At 46.5% G+C, this 19,456-nt stretch overlaps 1 protein-coding gene across 2 annotated transcripts; it reads right to left on the bottom strand.

Annotated features, from left to right (window-relative positions):
* Nucleotides 1–5,071: 5,071 nt before the first annotated feature.
* Nucleotides 5,072–17,900, bottom strand: tcp11l2 (t-complex 11, testis-specific-like 2). Of its 2 annotated transcripts, none has more exons than XM_084447635.1 (10): nucleotides 17,719–17,900; nucleotides 13,330–13,501; nucleotides 12,962–13,094; nucleotides 11,610–11,730; nucleotides 11,198–11,421; nucleotides 10,115–10,251; nucleotides 8,371–8,546; nucleotides 7,852–8,033; nucleotides 7,204–7,376; nucleotides 5,072–6,594 (listed from the first exon to the last, which is right to left on the bottom strand). In XM_084447635.1, exons 1-10 carry the CDS (start codon nucleotides 17,752–17,754, stop codon nucleotides 6,335–6,337), a joined length of 1,614 nt encoding a protein of 537 aa, XP_084303761.1. In that variant the 5' UTR covers nucleotides 17,755–17,900; the 3' UTR covers nucleotides 5,072–6,334. The 2 variants fall into 2 exon arrangements, with proteins under 2 accessions (XP_084303761.1, XP_084303762.1); XM_084447636.1 differs by having other exon boundaries at nucleotides 7,852–8,003.
* Between the last annotated feature and the right edge of the window lie 1,556 nt (nucleotides 17,901–19,456).

Raw genomic sequence — 19,456 nt, 5'->3', positions numbered from 1 at the left:
AGAATACCATAACACCATGATACAATAAAAAGGGAAGAAAGTAATGTGAAAAAAGCTAAAATACAATGACATAAATAAAAACTACTATGAAAAAGCTTTTACATAAAAATGAGTTTTGAGAAGAGACTTAAAAGATGACAGATTGTCTGAGACTCTCAGAGTTTCACAACTGAGGGGCGGTAGAGCCAAAGCCCGGTCCCCTTCAGTGAGATTGCACCAGGGCCGGTTGTTCAAAAGGTTTAATCTGGATCAAAATTACCCAGATTTGGAAATCCCATTTTTTGCTATCCAGGATCCATTTTATTTTTGTGCTGGTTTTTAAAAGCAACATTGGATTGTATTACCCTGATCCGGATACAAATTTTCAAGGATTTTCTGGATTACCAGTGCTCTACAGTATATTAGACTACATATCACAATGATTACCAGTGCTCTATATGAGATGAGTGATCACATTTATTATTTGTGTGACAGAATTAAATTTATTATTTGTGTTCAATATTAACAGCTTTTTGCATTATTTTATGGGGCCAGATTATTTTTAATTTTCTGTACTGAAAGGCTGAATACATAGCCTATGTCTATTTTATTTACTTATTCACTGAAGCCTAACCGTTGACCAAATCAGTGAAAATGATGAACAAATATGTATATTGTATATTGCATGATACAATTGTTGTATTATTTAACCTTTTAATTTGAATTTTAAAGTTTTATAACAGTTTGCTCCTGAAATCCACCCTGAATCCACCCCTCTGCTGGGATCAGTTTAATCCATGGATGTATTAATAGGGTTTAATCCTGATTCTTTTTTGCATCAAAATGATCCCAACCCTACTAAAACGTTTTGAACAACAATGCATACTGAAGGTTCGATCCAGATCAAAACCAGGATTGGGTTACATAATCCAATCCGATTTCAGAATCTTGTTTTTTTCTTTTGAACAACACATTTTCAAAATTTGATCCAATTCGATAGCCGAAATCTGATTAGATTAGGCTACTTTTGAACAACCGGACCCAGGAGACTCTACCCAACTACGCCCGGGCTCATAGGGGACAGGTCTGAAAAATAACTCGGAGCCAGACCATGCAGAGCTTTAAAAGTTAGCAATCAAATCTTAAAATCAACTTTAAAACGACATGCAACCAGTGAAGAGAGGCAAAGATTGGAGTCATGTTGTCTCGCCTCCTAGAATTAGTTAGAAGCCTAGCAGCAGCATTTTGTACCAGCTGAGATAAATGACTTTCTGGCTCAGCCCTGAGTATAGGGAGTCACAATAATCTAAATGACAGTAGGCTAGGCTTTCATATTGGTGCATGTCAGCAAAATGTCAGCAAAATGTTTGACGCGCGCCGTCGCATCAATTGTGTGCAAAAACAACTGTACAGATTTTACCTTGCTGTTTGTCCATTTATTATACCAAAGGTGTGCACAGTTTTGCATCCAGGTAAACATACAAGTTTAGATAGCCTAAAATCAGCTTTACTGCTATCTGCTCGCCACGGTCAAAAACGGTTTGGTTCCCCCGGCATGCACGCCTGTATTACCTCAGTGTTTAAATCCAGTCCCTTAAGGCGCAACTGCCCCCTGCTGTCCCAAAAGAGCATTACACATCCAATAATAACACCACGCAACATGGATAAATAACATGGGTAAACCAGGCCAGATCCAGCCTGGCTTATGTGCGTTGGCTGGCTTGTTTCTGTGCAGGACTGGTAGGACGGTAATGTCTGATAAATAAAGATGGGTCTTTTCACCTGGACACATCAATTCCAATGCTTACAATGCTAATCCAGCACAATGAGAGCAGGAGAGCCAGTTAGCTCATGGGCTCACAACAACTAGCAGCAGCTTCCATAACATTAATGGTAGCGGTCAGTGGCTAAAGCAGTTACACTGATGATAACATAAAGTCATCCCCACCAGGAACCCCGGTCTCCTGAGTGGGAGTCCAATGCTCTCACCACTACTCTACTTGTGCAGTGGAGATCGGCGGGTGGGTTTTGGTGTCCTTCTTCCAGTCCCTAGTGTGGGTTGGGGTTAGAATATGGGTTGGGGTTAGAATATGGGTTGGGGTTGGGCCAGGATCTGATCTATAAGGCAAGGGGTAAGGGTTGGAGTGGATGCCCCACTGTCACCAGCAGACCTCCCGGAGTCCATACCCCCGTGTCTCCTGTGGATTACGGTAGCTATTGTTATTGTTTATGTTGCTAGGCTACCTAGTTTGCGGAAATTTACACACGTATGTGCTGCGACTAAATAGTTCTATGCTAAATATTTTAAAAAGCCTTTCCAGATGAACTAGAATCTTACTTTATGGTGAATTATATGTCAGAACACCAACTAACACCTTGGTGAGTTTCTTGTCTTTGAAATTGAGAGTTTAACATGTTTTTTGAATGATTTTTCACGGTGCCCACCCACATCCATTGTATGACCTAAACGGTGGTAGAGCAATTATCAGACTTTCTCAAAAGTGCTAATTTTGTCAACGTTTTGATCTGAACCATTGTATATGATCATAAGTAACCTTAAAACAGGGCAAAACATGATTTTTTCCCCTTTACTACTCCTTTAAGCTCCAAACGTTTTTTCAGAATAATATACCACAGCCTCTGCATCAAATCAACCGCAACTCTCTCCTCTCATGTGACGCTGATCTCACACAGACCAAACGGCCAGCTGCACTGAGGAGAAAGACCAGCTACAGGCCAGCTACAACAACCTGACTGAGGAGAGAGACCAGCTACTGGCAAGCAAGAACAACCTGACTGAGGAGAGAGACCAGCTACTGGCAAGCAACAACAACCTGACTGAGGAGAGAGACCAGCTACTGGCAAGCAACAACAACCTGGCTGAGGAGAGAGACCATCTTAAGCAGGACGTACAAAGGCTGAAAGAGAGAACCAGAAGTGAGCACAGTGTATCTTACTGGACATTAAGTTCAAATGGAGAAGTAGTCTGTGCCAGCAACCATGTTCAGTTCTGATATTTCTTAGGTTGTTTATTTGATGTTTATGTGCTTGCTTTTCAGTTAGCAGTTGACTATTTAAACCTTTATTAACCCGTCTTATATCTGTCCTCTGCTTCACTAAAACATTCTGTGGTATCAAGGGTTAGGAGAAGACATAGCCTGTCCTCAAGGATGGAGGAAGTTTGGCTGCAGGTGTTACTACGCCTCCACTGAGTGGAAGACCTGGGAGCAGAGCAGACAGGACTGTCTGAGCAGAGGAGCAGACCTGGTGGTCATAAACAGCCTAGAGGAACAGGTGACTGTGTGTGTGTGCGTGCGTGCATGTAGGTGTGTGTGTGTGTGTGTGTGTGTGCTGGCTGCCCCCCCCCTCCCATCCCGCCCCTGCTGCCGTGGCAGTTCCGACACTCCCAATCGCCCCCCTTCGATTCCCCGCCCCCTATCCCCCCTACGCTCCTGTCCCAGCAGCCCCCGTCCCTCCCCACCGGCCCCGCCCCCCACGCCATCTTTGGATTTACCTTTCAGGAAATCCTCCATGGGCACTTAGCTCTAACAAACGCCACCGCCGCCCCCCCCCGCTCCTCCTCCTCCACCACCTCCTCAGCCAGCGGGAGCCTGGCTCCATCTCCTCCTGCTGTCGTCGGGACCTGGTGGAGGATGCTTCTTCAGGAGGTCCCTCAGCTGCTGTTGCCGCTTGGCGTTGCCCTCCAGGTTTGCCTCGTGTGTCGGAGAGAGAGATATGTGTGATGATTCATGTCGATTTTTCTTCCACCACCACTAGACCTTCATCAGTGGGTTATATGGAGCTGACGCCTGGTTCTGGATTGGTCTGACTGACATCAAGAGGAAGGGGACCTGGACCTGGGTGGACAGAACGCCACTGACCACATCGTAAGGCTGAAGAATGATTATCACTGATGTGAGTGTGATTGTGTGTTGTTTCAGTGTCATGCATGACACGTCTGTGATTCTCGGTGTTGTCTACACTGCAGGTACTGGATGAGAAGACAGCCTGATAACGGTGGAGACTGTGTGGCAATCTATACCCCTGGCCCAGGCCTACCAGGAGACTGGATTGATTTCAAATGCTCTGCAGTTTTTAAGTCGATGTGTGAGAAATAGAATGTCCATTGGTGTTCTCTCCGAGCACTGCTGTTGAAGGATCTAGCTACTGGACATTGATGATGATCAACATGATCTTGCACTGTCAGAATAGGAAATATACTTACTGTACACAGCTAAGAAAAGCTGGGATCCTAACTAGAACTGTAACATCTGAGCCCTGAGATGTAGAAGATTTAGATCAAATCACACCCGACATCGCTGGTGACGGTGTTAATGAAATTCAAGTATCACCAATGTGTTACCCCCCAATTTGTTTCTTTCTGTTTTCCTACTTGATTGATGTTCTCTGAGTTTCTCTAAGTTTATTGTTTTACAACCTCTGTGACACTTCCTTCTCATCCGTTCCCAGAGAATCAGTCCGTTTAGAAACAGCATTTGCTCTGTGACATCACTCCTCTGTACCCTTTGTCTCTGAGTGCACGTCACTTCCTCTATACCATCCTATAAGAGATCCTGCAGGGTTGAGTCTCAGGCCCAGTCCCAATGTCCACCCTTGCAGACTCACAGACTTAAGGGCGCGCTCCCGCAAAGTCCGCGAGGGCCTAGTTTCTTTCTTGTTTAGTTTCTACTGTTTTCTATCCAATTGCTTCTGGTTGATGATGTATTTCATGTCTGTACACTGTTTATGTCTGTGATCACACAGTTTACTTACATTTTTAAATATATTAACATTAGTTTAATTCTGATTTAGTAATGTGGCATTTAAGAGCACAGAAGATGATAAGCCTGGTCTGATCCATACTGATCTCACAAGCTCAGGTGGTTTCACTCCGCTTAAACAAACCATTTGGCGTGTCAGGTTAATTACCAATACTGATTGTCTAGGTACAGTAACATCAGTCTTTGCACTTTTATCATTGAACATGTGAACGCATACAACAGTACATCACCTAACTAGCATTCATGACAACTGGACACAGCTTGTTATGACAGTGTATTGTATTATACCTGCATTTCATATCAGGAACAAATCAAACATATTTTCCATGTATTCAAGTAAACTTTTAACAAACAAACGTTTTTACTCAGCATCAAACGGCCCAAAGTGGGACACATTTTAGCACCTCTCTTCTTTAATTTGGTGAAACCAAAGACAAAGTTTTCAGAAATATACTGCAGTTGGATGGACATGTCTGGAAGGTTAAGGATTAAAGCATTTAATACAATGTGTTATATTATTGCAATAACAAACTGACATCAAATTACCACAACATTCAGGCAATAAAATGACTGAATGTAACAAAAACCAACATACATTTAAAAAAAGAAAAAAAGGAATCATGCAACAAATTGTTTCTTTTTTACATAAAGGTCAAGGATCTGAATCCATCATAGATATCCTATTATTATACCCCTCAAAATGCTGCTTACTTAGTCATGACTACAACTATTCCTCGTCAAAAGTGAAAAACAAAAATCTCTATATATATCTATAAATAAATACATATTGAACCAAATTATTCCTATTTCCAAGAATTGATTAGATTTCCACTGAACAGTTAAGGGGGCATTATCAAATGAGAAGAGTAGCCTATTTCTGACATGTACATCAAGCGGTGCTCCAGCGCCGAGGCTCACGTGATGATCATCTACCTCAGTGTGGAAGTACGGTCCAGCATAAAGCATCTGAAATGTTTCCATTAGAAAATGGGCTGCAAGATTTTATAAATATATATTATGCTTCTCCCTTTCTTAAAGTGTATGAAATATGTAAATGTTTGTTATAACAGTAGCATGTTTGTTAGAACTGTAGCATTTCCGTTATAACAGTAGCCTTTCACCAATGTTCTGCCCTTTTCTGCCAGCATCCTCCAAAGTAACAGGAGAACAGAGGTCAGAGGTCAAACACCCTCTTAGATGTGAAATACAAGTTGAGAGTACAGGGGATCTAAAGGACCAGGGAGAGGTTCTGTACATATAGACCTGGATCACACTAACACCGGGTTCAGCATGGTAGACCTGGATCTACTCACTAACGGGCATTACAAATGGCATTGCAGTCTGCTACACAAGGGGGGTACATCGACGGCCATCGTTGTTTGAGATGTCCTTCAGTGCCTGTGTTCCTTGGCTCTAGTGAAGGATGTAGCGGAGCGACTAGATCACTAAAGCCCAAAGCAGTGACGCGGGAAATGGGCGTTGCGCCATCAAGAGCTGGTCTCGTTTGTTGCTTAGCGCCTCTCTCTCCTCCCTCCCTCCTCTCTAAGCGGACGACGACCCGAGCGGACGCCGCTCTAGCTGGAGGTCACGGGGCTGTGGGCGGGGTCCGTCGCCGGGATCGTCGCCGGGGCGTTGCTGAAGAGAAGGTTCTTGAGGATGCCCAGGTAGAAAGGGCTGTAGACCTGCATGTTGAAGTTCACCAGGCAGATGAACGCGACCCCGAGAGAGGTCAGCTCGGGACTGATGGCGGTCAGGCCAGCGGGGACCGGGGGCGGGTTGGCGTCGGCGTTGGGCGTGTTGAGGAGCACCTTGAAGTACTGCTGGACCCGCTCCGCTTGAAATGAAAAGGACACGCACAGAAAACAGAATTAAACACAGACGGTCAGATACACACACAACACGACGCCAGGTCAGATACACACACACACACAACACAACAGGTCAGATACACACACACAACACAGCAGGTCAGATACACACACAACAGGTCAGAAACACACACAACACGACAGGTCAGAAACGCACACAACACAACGGCAGGTCAGACACTCACTCAACACAACACCAGGTCTGTTTTGTGTCTGGCTAGCTGTGTGTGAACCAGACAACCATTCTAAACAATCACTATCTGAACATGGGGTTATAAAAAAACATATTTCGGTCAGACTGACGCAATCCTAATACATTACATTCCAGTCATTTAGCAGACACTTTTATCCAACACCACTTACAGTAATTGCATAGAATAATTGTTCTCCTCCATATCAACTTATGCTGTGTTACACAGCTGTATACTTCAACACTACAGGAACACGCAGGTTCCCTAACGGGTATGCCCGGATAGCGCCGCTCCAAATGCATTTTGTAAATAAATAAAAATGCAACGCTCTCCAAATTCTTCCGCAGTTCAGTGCATGCCAGGACCCTAGGGGGCGCTGCTCACCCACGAGGCAGCGGATGGGGTCGTTCTCCTGAGTGAGGCCGCGGATCTGGCCCCTCAGGGTGTCCTGCAGGGCGGGGGGCAGCGCCGGGTAGCCCCTCTCCCCCAGCGAGCGGTTGAGCTCGCCGCATATCTGGACGCTGGCGCCCTCTAGAGCCTCCTCCAGGTTGAATTTTCTAAAGAGAGTGAAGAGGGGAGGTGGAGAGGAGAGGAGGAGAGAGGAGGGGAGATGGAGAGGAGAGGAGGGGAGGTGGAGAGGAGAGGAGGAGGAGAGAGGAGGGGAGGTGGAGAGGAGGGGAGGAGGAGAGAGGAGGTGAGGTGGAGAGGAAGGGAGGGGAGGAGGAGAGAGGAGGGGAGGTGGAGGGGAGGGGAGGAGAGGGGAGGTGGAGAGGAAAGGAGGGGCGGAGGAGAGAGGAGGGGAGGTGGAGGGTTAAATTTGACCATGAATGTGCGTGTGAACAGCAAGTCACATTGTAAAGGAGAGAGAGAGAGGGAGAAAGAGAGAGGGAGTGTGTGTGAGTGCATGTATAGGTGTGTGTGTGAGTGTATAGTGTGCGTGTATGTGTATGTATGTTTGTGTGTGTGCATGCATGTGTGTGTGTGTGTATATGTGTTTGTGTGTGTATGTATAGGTGTGTGTGTGTGACTAACGGGCTGTGCATGTCCTCCAGCAGCACGCTGGTCATCCTCTTGAGTCTGTCGGCCAGCGCTGGCAGCCCTCTGATTGGCTCTCCCATGGCGCTGTAGACGATGATCAGCACGCCGGCGACGGCCTGCAGCAGCTGGAGGCGGAGCTTCATCTCCTGCAGACGCACCTCGTCTGTTAGCAACGTCTGGAGGACGACACAGGGACGACCGTGTCACTACACTACATTAGATTACATTACAATGCATTGCTTTACAGTCATTTAGCAGACACTTTTATCCAAATCCACTTACAATAATTGCATTTAATATAGGAAGTCATTATAGTACTACTCACCAGAACTCACAAGTGTATCTCCTTTCTAAACAAGTGACTAAGGGTGCATTCAGACCTAGCTTGTTCCGATACTGGGAGCATTTCCCTCGTAGATCTGGTCGTTTGGGCATATGTGAACACAGCAATCGCTCGTGCTTACGGAACACGCACGCACACACACACACACACACCTCAGGCAACACACACACCTCAGGCAGTGGACTCTTGTGGTAGTCCCAGGTCAGGATGCGTAGGAATCCAGCCTTGAGGACCTGGCGGGGCCCGGGCATGGCTTTGCCCCCCTTCCCCTGGTCAGAAGGGGGCGTGGCCAGCATCAGCTCCTCCAGAGAACTTTGGATCCAGGAAGTGGTATGGTCCAGCGCATCTGGAGGGGAAGGTATGATAGTGACGTAAGGCATTAATACATTTACCATACCACAGACCCCCCCAGCCTGTATATACCCCCCCACTCTGTTTATACCCCCCCAGCCTGTTTATACCCCCCCCACTCTGTTTATACCCCCCCAGCCTGTTTATACCCCCCCAGCGCGTATATACCCCCCCAGCCTGTTTATACCCCCCCAGCCTGTATATACCCCACCAGTTTGTATATATTCCCCAGTCTGTATATACCCCCCCAGTTTGTATATACCCCCCCAGCCTGTTTATACCCCCCCAGCCTGTATATACCCCCCCAGCCTGTATATACCCCCCCAGTCTGTATATACCCCCCCAGTCTGTATATATTCCCCAGTCTGTATATACCCCCCCAGTCTGTATATACCCCCCCAGTCTGTATATACCCCCCCCAGCCTGTTTATACCCCCCCAGCCTGTTTATACCCCCCACTCTGTTTATACCCCCCCAGCCTGTTTATACCCCCCCAGCCTGTATATACCCCCCGTTTGTATATATTCCCCAGTCTGTATATACCCCCTCCCTCCACAGTGTGTTTATACCCCCCAGTCTGTATATACCCCCCCAGCCTGTATATACCCCCCCCCACTCTGTTTATACCCCCCCAGCCTGTTTATACCCCCCCATCCTGTATATACCCCCCCAGTTTGTATATATTCCCCAGTCTGTATATACCCCCTCCCTCCACAGTCTGTTTATACCCCCCCCATCCTGTATATACCCCCCCCAGTCTGTATATACCCCCTCAGTCTGTATATACCCCCCCAGACTGTATATATTCCCCAGTCTGTATATACCCCCCCAGACTGTATATACCCCCCCAGTCTGTATATACCCCCCCAGACTGTATATACCCCTCCAGTCTGTATATAACCCCCCAGTCTGTATATACCCCCCCAGACTGTATATACCCCCCCAGTCTGTATATAACCCCCCAGTCTGTATATACCCCCCAGTCTGTATATACCCCCCAGTCTGTATATACCCCCCCAGCCTGTATATACCCCCCCAGTCTGTATATAACCCCCCAGTCTGTATATACCCCCCAGTCTGTATATACCCCCCAGTCTGTATATACCCCCCCAGCCTGTATATACCCCCCCTGTCTGTATATACCCCCCCTGTCTGTATATACCCCCCCCCCCAGTCTGTATATACCCCCCCAGTCTGTATACACCCACCCAGTCTGTATATACCCCCCAGCCTGTAAATACCCCCAGTCTGTATATACCCCCCCAGACTGTATATACCCCCCCAGTCTGTATATAACCCCCCAGTCTGTATATACCCACCCAGTCTGTATATAACCCCCCAGTCTGTATATACCACCCCAGACTGTATATACCCCCCCAGTCTGTATATACCCACCCAGTCTGTATATACCCACCCAGTCTGTTTATACCCCCCCCGTCTGTATATACCTCCCCAGTCTGTTTATACCCCCCCCCCAGTCTGTATATACCCCCCCAGTCTGTATATACCCACCCAGTCTGTATATACCCCCCAGCCTGTATATACCCCCGTCTGTTTGCTCACTGGGGGTGTGGTCCAGGATGGCCTGGAACTTGGCCTGCTCGTACTCCACAGACTGCTTCTGCAGCTCCGGCCTCAGGCTGTGGATGGTGAAGTTGACCATGTCCATCTTCATCAGGTCCAGGACACGGAAGATCTCCCTGCCAACACAATAACAAACAACATGTCTACTATCAGGTCCCATCAACACAATAATAACAACAACATGTCTACTATCAGGTCCCATCAACACAATAATAACAACAACATGTCTACTATCAGGCCCTATTAACACAATAACAACAACATGTCTACTATCAGGCTCCATCAACAAATAAAAGCCATAGTGATCTTCCATCACATTTCCAGTACCTATTCCAGTCATGGATGTATTAAGGGGACTGGATGCGGTATTGAAAGATGCCCATTCATTCCAATGAAAGATGTTCACCCAGCGCAGACGCCCAAGAAGCTTCCTACTCACTTCCTAATCACTTCCTAATCACTTCCTGCTTGTGCGGCCCACAGGATGGCTCTTGGTGGCTTATAAAGAAAAATTGACCATATGGTTTAAAACTTGATAATTCAAATAAAAAGACGCATGGCGTCACGTGATTTGCAATACCGAGCTTGGCCACTGCGCCAACAACTCCTCCCCTGCTCAGAGGGCCTGATTCCGATTCTCACACTGAGGCAGTGTTGCAAAATGGTCAAAATTATCAGACAATTTTCAGTTTCAGACGACACATCTGCACACTGTTGACCCCGACTTGAACTTACACGTCTGCACAGTGTTGATCCTAACCTTAACTTACACATCTGCACATCTGACCCTAATCTGAATTTACACAGCGTTGACCCTGACCTGAACTTACACATCTGCACAGTGTTGACCCTGACCTGAACTTACACAGCTTGGACCGTTACCTGAACTTACACAGCTTGGACCCTGACCTGAACTTACACATCTGCACAGTGTTGACCCTGACCTGAACTTACACAGCTTGGACCGTGACCTGAACTTGTACAGCGTTGACCCTGACATGAACTTACACAGCGTTGACCCTGACCTGAACTTATACAGCGTTGACCCTGACCTGAACTCACCTGAACATTGCCACCATGTTGCCGGTGCTGTCCCGGAGCCCCTGGATCTCCTGGTCCCGGGCCGGGGCGCAGAGTTTGCCCATGGTGGTGATGACGTAGGAGGCCAGGCCCGGGATGTCCACCGCCTCCTGCTCGGCCTGCTGGCGGATCAGATCCATGTCCAGAACCTCCAGGATCTGGGTCCGCATACGATTGGATCCTGGGTTCAGGAATGACAGCAGGATCTGCTCACACGAAACAAACAACATTTACATTCTTTGAAATGGACAGAAGACTCATTCTGGTCACAACAGTGGAATTGGTGAGGGAAGGGGGTGGGTTGATATGCACTTTGATAGAACAGTTATACAACAACAGCAGGGATATTGGGATGAACATGCTTCCTACATCAGGCTAGGTTGAGAGGTCTCACCTCCTGGATCTCCTCCAGCAGCTTGATGGCGTGCCTATACTCGGGTGGGCTGTTGTTCAGTTCAGATTCTAGGCTATCCCAGAATGCCTTGTGGACCACGTCTCGGACTCGCTTCTCCAAACTGGGAAGAAAGAAACAGTGCAAGGTGTCACAGACTGGCGCTACCAGCGGCAGACGACTTCCCTGTCCACTCTCTGGCTTCCTTCCTTGGAAAGGAAAATGGCCGTCGACCAGCAGCGAATGGTGACATACTGTACGGCAGGGGTCATCAGCTACATTTGTCCAAGGGCCAGAATTTTTCTCAGCAGACACTGCGGGGGGCCAGACTCAAATCATGTTTCTGCAAATATATTATTGTTTCATATTTTCACTTTCTTGTGAAAGTATCTAACTAATTACAAATTTTGTAAACTTGTGAAGACCCCTAAGACCTATACTGCACCCAGCCACCAGGGGGCGATCAAGCTATTTTGGCTTCACTTAGTTGGAACTCGGAAGTCATAAACTAGCAATCATGTCACTCTCAAAGAGCCTGAAGAGGAAACGGGGGGGATGTAATTTCTCCCATTAACCAAATGTGAGTGGGCTACTTCAGCCTCAGATTTTTATTTGTGGGGTTCATTGTAAAATGACATGGTCTGATCAGAAGCCGCTGGGAACCTATTCCATTCTATTCCATTTTATGGACTCTTGAAAGCAACATTTAGCCTACCGTCATTGTGCATGTGGAAAATAAAATGAAACAAAATGTCAAATAAGAGCATATAAATAAAACAAAATGTTAAATGAGAGCTATGAGTTTGGCCATATTTTTTACTACAACTGTGAAGCAAGCACAGCTTTGCGAGTGAGCCTGTTTAATTTCCTGCATCGGGTTGTGGTTAAAAAGATGACAGATTCTTTAGAACCCTCTGTCAAAAGCACGTATTTGGGGTCGGTAAATCATTCCTAATAAAATTCTTTCCATCTCAACTCTTTTTGGTGTTGCTTCAATATTGGAAGATTATTTTTTTTAGATATACAAAATACTTCTGGGGGCCGGATGGGAAGCTTTGGAGGGCTGGATTTGTCCCGCGGGTTGCCAGCTGATGATCCCCACTGTATGGACACAGTAGACCCACAGTTGACTGTCGGAGGCACAGTGTCAAAGAAGAACTTTCACCCTCACAAGGTGAACCCTCAATCTCACAACTAACCCACAATCTCTTTTTCAGATCCGTACCTGTTGTTGGGCAGGTTAGGCTGTACCTGTTGTTGGGCAGGTTAGGCTGTACCTGTTGTTGGGCAGGTTAGGCTGTACCTGTTCTCAGTCAGGTTAGGCTGTACCTGTTGTTGGGCAGGTTAGGCTGTACCTGTTGTCGGGCAGGTTAGGCTGCTCCACATGAAAGTCGTGGTTGACGATGATTTCATGGGCCAGCCTCAGGTTGCACAGGTCGCGTGAGGAGGACATGACTTCATCAAGGGTGATGGTCTTTGGAGGGCTAGCTGTGAAGACAAGACCACAGGGGAACAGCAAAGAGGGGGGTGAGGCAGAAGACAATAGGAGAACATGGGAGGAATGCAGATAGACAATGGAACACCTTCTTCTTCTTCTTCTTCAAATAACTTAAAAAGAGGCACGCTCTGAGATATCCCTTAGATGGAAGTCACGACAAAGAATGGGGCGGGGGGGGGGGGGGGGGGTTGTTTAAATGATCCCCCTGAGAGGAGGCACACTCACAGGAGGGCGAGCTCTGCTTGCTGGAGCCGTCGCTGGTGAAGCTCTGGCGGGAAAAGTCCAGGCCGCCGGCCGACGTCACGCTGTGGGAGCGGCCTGACGACACCTCTCCATCGCTGGCCTCGTCCGTGGAGGTGGAGGCGGGTCGCTCGTCGTTCAGAGGCATGGTGGCCCGCTGGGGACACATTACAGAAATGAACACTTTAATCATCAATCATCATCGCGGATCTTGATGAACGGCATTCAAGTTGAAAATCTTTATCGATTCGTCGAGAACAAAATGACGTGAGAACGGTCAAAGGAAACCAAAATCATTAACCCATTGAGGGCTGGATGTGATGATTAAGTGTTCTCTTCATTTTTTTGAGCAGTGTATGATTTAATTTAAATAAGCAGACATATTTTATTCTGTTTAGATCTTAAACGGTGAATAAACGAGTCTCTGATGACGAATAGGAAGCTTCCCAAATGGAAAAAAACAAAGAGTTTTGGTCACCTTCTATCTCACTGTAATTGGCATTTCTTTACTCTTACGCCAATTGTACAGCAGCACAATGTGTCTGAAGGGCGGATGATTATCCCTGCACACCAACGCCTCCTTGACAGGCATTCCCATGTATTTCAAATAAATACATCTAAATAGCTCAATGTAGCCTTCATTATCCCACAATTTCAATCAAAAGTTGTTGACGTGTTGTATTCGCCATATCTTCTCATAACTACAGTTAGTCAGAAGTGGGATGTTGCTTGTATTCGTTGCTAGGGGAAGCCAGCACCTCGTAAAACAGGATTTTGACCGTTTATCCTTTTATCCTTATTTCATATCAGTCAGCCATGATGTCAGTCATGACATGATGAATTTACATCAGTAAATTAACCAGGGTGAATCTGCAGGGTTGGTGAAGTGAATACATGTCAAAGTATTTCCTTACTACACTGTAATTGGCGACGGTCAGACTGCACTGTTTATAAAATGAACACTTCAGAACACATGGGCCTAGGCGGGGCATCTACCATTTTGTAAACCGTGCAGTCCTAACAAGCCTGCCTAACAAGCTCTCTAACACTGTTAGAAGGGTTAAATTGACTGAATGAATACAATATCAGTTCTCTATGTTGTTCAGGGAGTATGAAGGTAAATACAAGGTCTTTCTGGAGCTGTGTTGACACCATTCTCCCCATTCAGAAGTGATAGGATGATGATTTGTATCACATCATAACAAGACAACAAATAAACAATGGTTCAACAGATCCTTCTTAAGAATGTAGGCATGGATGTGTCTAACACTAGCATACGCAGAAGACTGTCCCAGCAGGTTCCATATGCAGAAGACTGCCCCAGCAGGTTCCATATGCAGAAGACTGCCCCAGCAGTTTCCATACGCAGAAGACTGCCCCAGCAGGTTCCATACGCAGAAGACTGCCCCAGCAGGTTCCATACGCAGAAGACTGCCCCAGCAGGTTCCATACGCAGAAGACTGCCCCAGCAGGTTCCATACGCAGAAGACTGCCCCAGCAGGTTCCATATGCAGAACACTGTCCCAGCAGGTTCCATATGCAGAAGACTGCCCCAGCAGGTTCCATATGCAGAACACTGCCCCAGCAGGTTCCATATGCAGAAGACTGCCCCAGCAGGTTCCATATGCAGAACACTGCCCCAGCAGGTTCCATATGCAGAAGACTGCCCCAGCAGGTTCCATATGCAGAACACTGCCCCAGCAGGTTCCATATGCAGAACACTGTCCCAGCAGGTTCTATACAAGACGACTGCCCCAGCAGGTTCCATATACAGAACACTGCCCCAGCAGGTTCCATATGCAGAACACTGTCCCAGCAGGTTCTATACAAGACGACTGCCCCAGCAGGTTCCATATGCAGAACACTGCCCCAGCAGGTTCCATATGCGGAACACTGCCCCAGCAGGTTCCATACGCAGAACACTGCCCCAGCAGATCTCTGTATAATTTCCATTTACCATTTCCAGTCCGGTGGAACACAGGGCAACATGCGCCGGTGTGTTCCAGACCTTCAGCCTCGATTTCAGAACAATCAGATTTTATAGCCTAACGACCATCCAGTCATTGTACCAGTAGTATCAAACAGCCCATTAATCTTCCAGAAACCAGGGCTAATCCAACTATCGGCATGTGACACTTGGGATAACAGGATATAAGTATTTCCTGTGGAAGCAGCAGTCTGCTTCTGAAAACATACATGTGTTGTTTACTGAAATTAGCCTTGTTTACTGAAACTGGGTGAGAAGTGAATATAGTCTTGCGAAGAACAGATAAACTCAGGCAGCATTAGAACAAAGCTTTGTTGTGGGTCCCTTGCAGTTGCTAGGGGAGACAGTGGTACAACAAAACACAGGCTCAGTTTAACAGCTGCCAGACCAGTGACCATGGAAACAATACAGTTAGGCTAGTCGTTGTAGCCCAATACCTCAACGTATCAAATACCCCCCCCCCCACACACGCTACATCTAGTAAACTCGACAGGTCAGTTGACTCTCACAATGGGAACAAACCAGTCATTGTGTTGTGACTTGGATCAAATGGGTCTCCTTGGTGGTGTGTTAACAGTGCACTGACCCAGTTACAGGGTATCTCCTTGCTCCTGTCAACGCGGGGTGTGTAGGTCATCTCTTGTCTGGTGGAGAGACCACATAGACGGTCTGCAGCACAAATGTCTCTTTTGGCTCAAGGATACAGGCTAGCCTACTTAGCCTAATGGGAGGCACTGGCTTGGCTTACTGGCCTTCTTATCTTGGGAGGCTCTTCAGCTAAACCCCAACGCCCCACCCCCTCCACGTCTCGCGTGTCCTCCGCTTGTGAGACCTGATAGCTGGGGTCGCGGGGAGGCTGCATGCTGGGGTCAGCTATAGATAATCTCTGGTCAGGTCTCCGGTACAATCCAAGTACTGAGTAACAGGATTAAATCCAGATTCGCACCAACCAGACAGCTGTGTGCTCCTGACTACTCTGGAGTGGACCACTTTTTGGTGTGACTAACGTGGAATAGACCACTCTTTCGGCACTGGACAGAAAGTCGTAACAGTCGTTCTCATGCTGAGGAGGTATTCACAGGGTCCTGACAGTTCACACTTCACCTGGCACAGTGCTTCATTTCAGAGACTTTCTACTGGGAAAAGCCATAACATGAAACTATGTTCAGAGACGCTGCAGTGAGAGCACATTGATTGTAGCTGATGGACAAACATTTGGCCAAAAATTGATAATTATCTGATCTTTGACTTGGCATGATGTAGTAGTGCAGTACACTTCTCCACAAAACAAAATACATTGAAAGTGTGTGTATCATAACCTAATAATTGGCTAATATAGCTGGTGTCCACAAAGGGATCCAAACAATAGTCTACTAACTTACAACACCACATTATGAAGAGAGTGTAATGTTTTGTAGACAGGGCTGGGCTAATCTAGGGCTGGACCAGGCAGCTCTCTCCTTAAGGGCTGCTGCCCCACTCACTCAGCCCCAAAAAGGCTCGTCAAAGACGGGGGAAGGGGTAGGGGGAAGGGGTAGGGGGAAGGGGTAGGGGGAAGGGGTAGGGGGAAGGGGTAGGGGGAGGTGGGTGGGAGTGCACATGGACAGAAAATAAACACACCCGCGTCACTGCTGAGTACACGTGATCCGATCCAGCCACAGAGATCAATTTCTTTACAACCGCATCAAAACAAGACAGGACTGGAAGAAAGACCGCATAATAGACTAATATTTGAAGGTATAATATTGTCAGTTAACGTAAAAAAAAAAAAAAAATGCATTTCGTATTAATGACGACACTTTACGCAGTGGCTTTGTGCATACACGACAAAATCATCGAGCTATCGGCTTTATACGTCGATTTTTATTCCAGCTCGGATATTATTGTTCTCTCTTGAGCTTGGTCCTTGAATTCACCTGGCAAACACGCTCAGGTCCACACAGTTGCTGGAGTATTCATCTGCTCCCGTCAAACACACCGAGTTTCAACCATAATCACAATTATGAGGCTTATATATCACCAAGATGAGCATGTTAAGAGGTTACTAAACGAGCTAGGCGACTCACTCCGATTCGACTGGCTTCGTTTCTTGGTGGCTGGAGACCAGCTAATGTGAGCTAGTCGAGGTGAAATGAGTCTCTACAGTAGTAACTAGATAGATAGATATCTAGCTAACGATAGCTAGTTATACTAGACAGCTGGAGCCAAGTGCAGAAAGCTGACTAGCTCACTTAGCTAGCCAGCAAAACTCGACTAGCTAACGCCAACGTTACGCAATCGATAACAATATAACGTCATGTAGTCTGGCTCTGTTCTCCCAGTGAAAATATATATCGAGCTAACTAACCAACTAGCTCACTAACTAAAGACACAGCAGTGTGCTTTACCTTCGTCAAACCTCCGCGCAATGAGACTTGGGTCATGGACAGAAATAGCTGTTCAGGTTGGGTGTTTAATGGTCAAGTCAACTTTCACGGTGCTTCACTCCTGCAGCCGTTTTAAATGTCCTGGTCGATCTGTTTAAGGATCCTGGTCGGTATGTTTAAAGGTCGACGGTCTCTTTAAAGGACCTGGTTGGTCTGTTCCTGACTCGGTCTGTTTAAGGTCCAGATCGGTCTGTTTAAAGGTCCTAGGTTGGTCTGTTCCTGGCTCGGTCTGTTTAAAGGTCTCTGTTTACTTTCCAGCTACTGTTGTACAAACGGGCTAGACCAATTCGAAGAAGCAGGGTGTTACATGGCTTCAACATCAGGAGGGTTCATATCATAACAGAAAGAAACAATAATTAGGGATAACACATATGAACAGAGTAAACAATATGTGTGTGTAAGTGTTAGTGAAGAGAACATCAGGTGGGATAGTCGTGTTACAGTATACTATTTAGTCCATGCTCCCCTGCTCGGAAAATGTCGTGTACCACTTCACACGCAAGGAGGTTGAGAGAGATAGAGAGAGAGAGAGAGAGCTCAACATGGACAGAGAACAATAGAGGTCTATTTTCTAGGACACTCTTTTACCGTGTACCATTTTACCGTGGAAATGCAGAATTTAAAGTCGCACTGAAATGCAAGAGCCTGACACGACTGAATTCCCAATTCGTTTCACTTGAAAATTGGGGTTAGCCTGGTGACCCTGTGTCTGTTCACATATTCCTGGTTATTCCTGGTGATCTGCCTGGCGATCCTGTCTCAGCCTCGGTCATGTGTCAGGATGCAGGTCCCCCCCACACAGAGGGATGCTTTCTAACACTGAAGCAGACCGACATACAAACCCCCGCCTTCATATGTACACTCACAAAATCACCAAACTATCTCAATGTAACGTTCAATTCATGAAACCAACGTCTGTATGTCATGGAGGTATAACTGTATGTGTATGAAAATCACCAGTAGATGGCGCCGGCGTCATAAGTAGCCTACTGTGTGGTAGAAGGGTCTTGAATCTGCAGGTGCTCCAGACATGCAGCCTTCCCCTATAGTTTCTATCCTTGCTAGGAACAACCTTGACTTGACCTTGATTTGGTAGGGTGGCTTGTTGTTGGCAATCAATCAAATCAAACAATTGAACAATGTACGTACAGGAACATTGAACAAATGCTCTGTTGGTGTGGCAAGATGAACCATATGTAGCTTCTATAGTGTAACACTGTCCTTTCTAACATGATGAACCATGTCTGCTAGTGTAACACTGTCCTTTCTCCTAATATGATAAACCATATGTAGCTGCTAGTGTAACACTGTCCTGTCTCCTAATAAGTAATGGTGCCGTTTTTTCTTGTTTCTCTCTCTCTCTCTCTCTCTCTCTCTCTCTCTCTGATGAGAAGAATGGTCGGTAAATTGAGTGTTAATACTGTGTGTGTTTTTTTGTGAATAGGCCTATATATGTAGTAAAGTTGTAGAAAAGCAATTAACCACTCAAGTAGGCTAATTAATCGGGCCTAACAACGCCCTGTAGCCGTTGTAAATTCCCCTGTAACCCACTGCCTTTCGTGGTCAATTGCTTAAATAACTGCTGTGTGACATGCCAATGATTCTTTAACAAATATTTGTCTAGCTAAATATGATATTAAGGCCTCAATTTATCTGAGGCCGTGTGCAGAACGGAATTTGGTCCTAAAGGATAATTTTA

The sequence above is a fragment of the Borostomias antarcticus genome (genome assembly GCF_949987555.1).
Source record: "Borostomias antarcticus genome assembly, chromosome: 13".
Lineage (NCBI taxonomy): Eukaryota > Metazoa > Chordata > Actinopteri > Stomiiformes > Stomiidae > Borostomias > Borostomias antarcticus.
The sequence above is the reverse complement of the archived record's forward strand: the minus strand, read 5'-3'. Positions and strand labels throughout refer to the sequence as shown.

Excerpts from the sequence above, each read along its gene's own strand:
- tcp11l2 (XM_084447635.1), bottom strand. The coding sequence starts at position 17,754 with ATGACCCAAGTCTCATTGCGCGGAGGTTTGACGAAG. Across the intron at positions 11,731-12,961 it reads CCTAACCTGCCCGACAACAG|TTTGGAGAAGCGAGTCCGAG; the intron begins GTACAGCCTAAC and ends CTTTCTTCCCAG. Across the intron at positions 8,547-10,114 it reads CATCCTGGACCACACCCCCA|ATGCGCTGGACCATACCACT; the intron begins GTGAGCAAACAG and ends CTTCCCCTCCAG.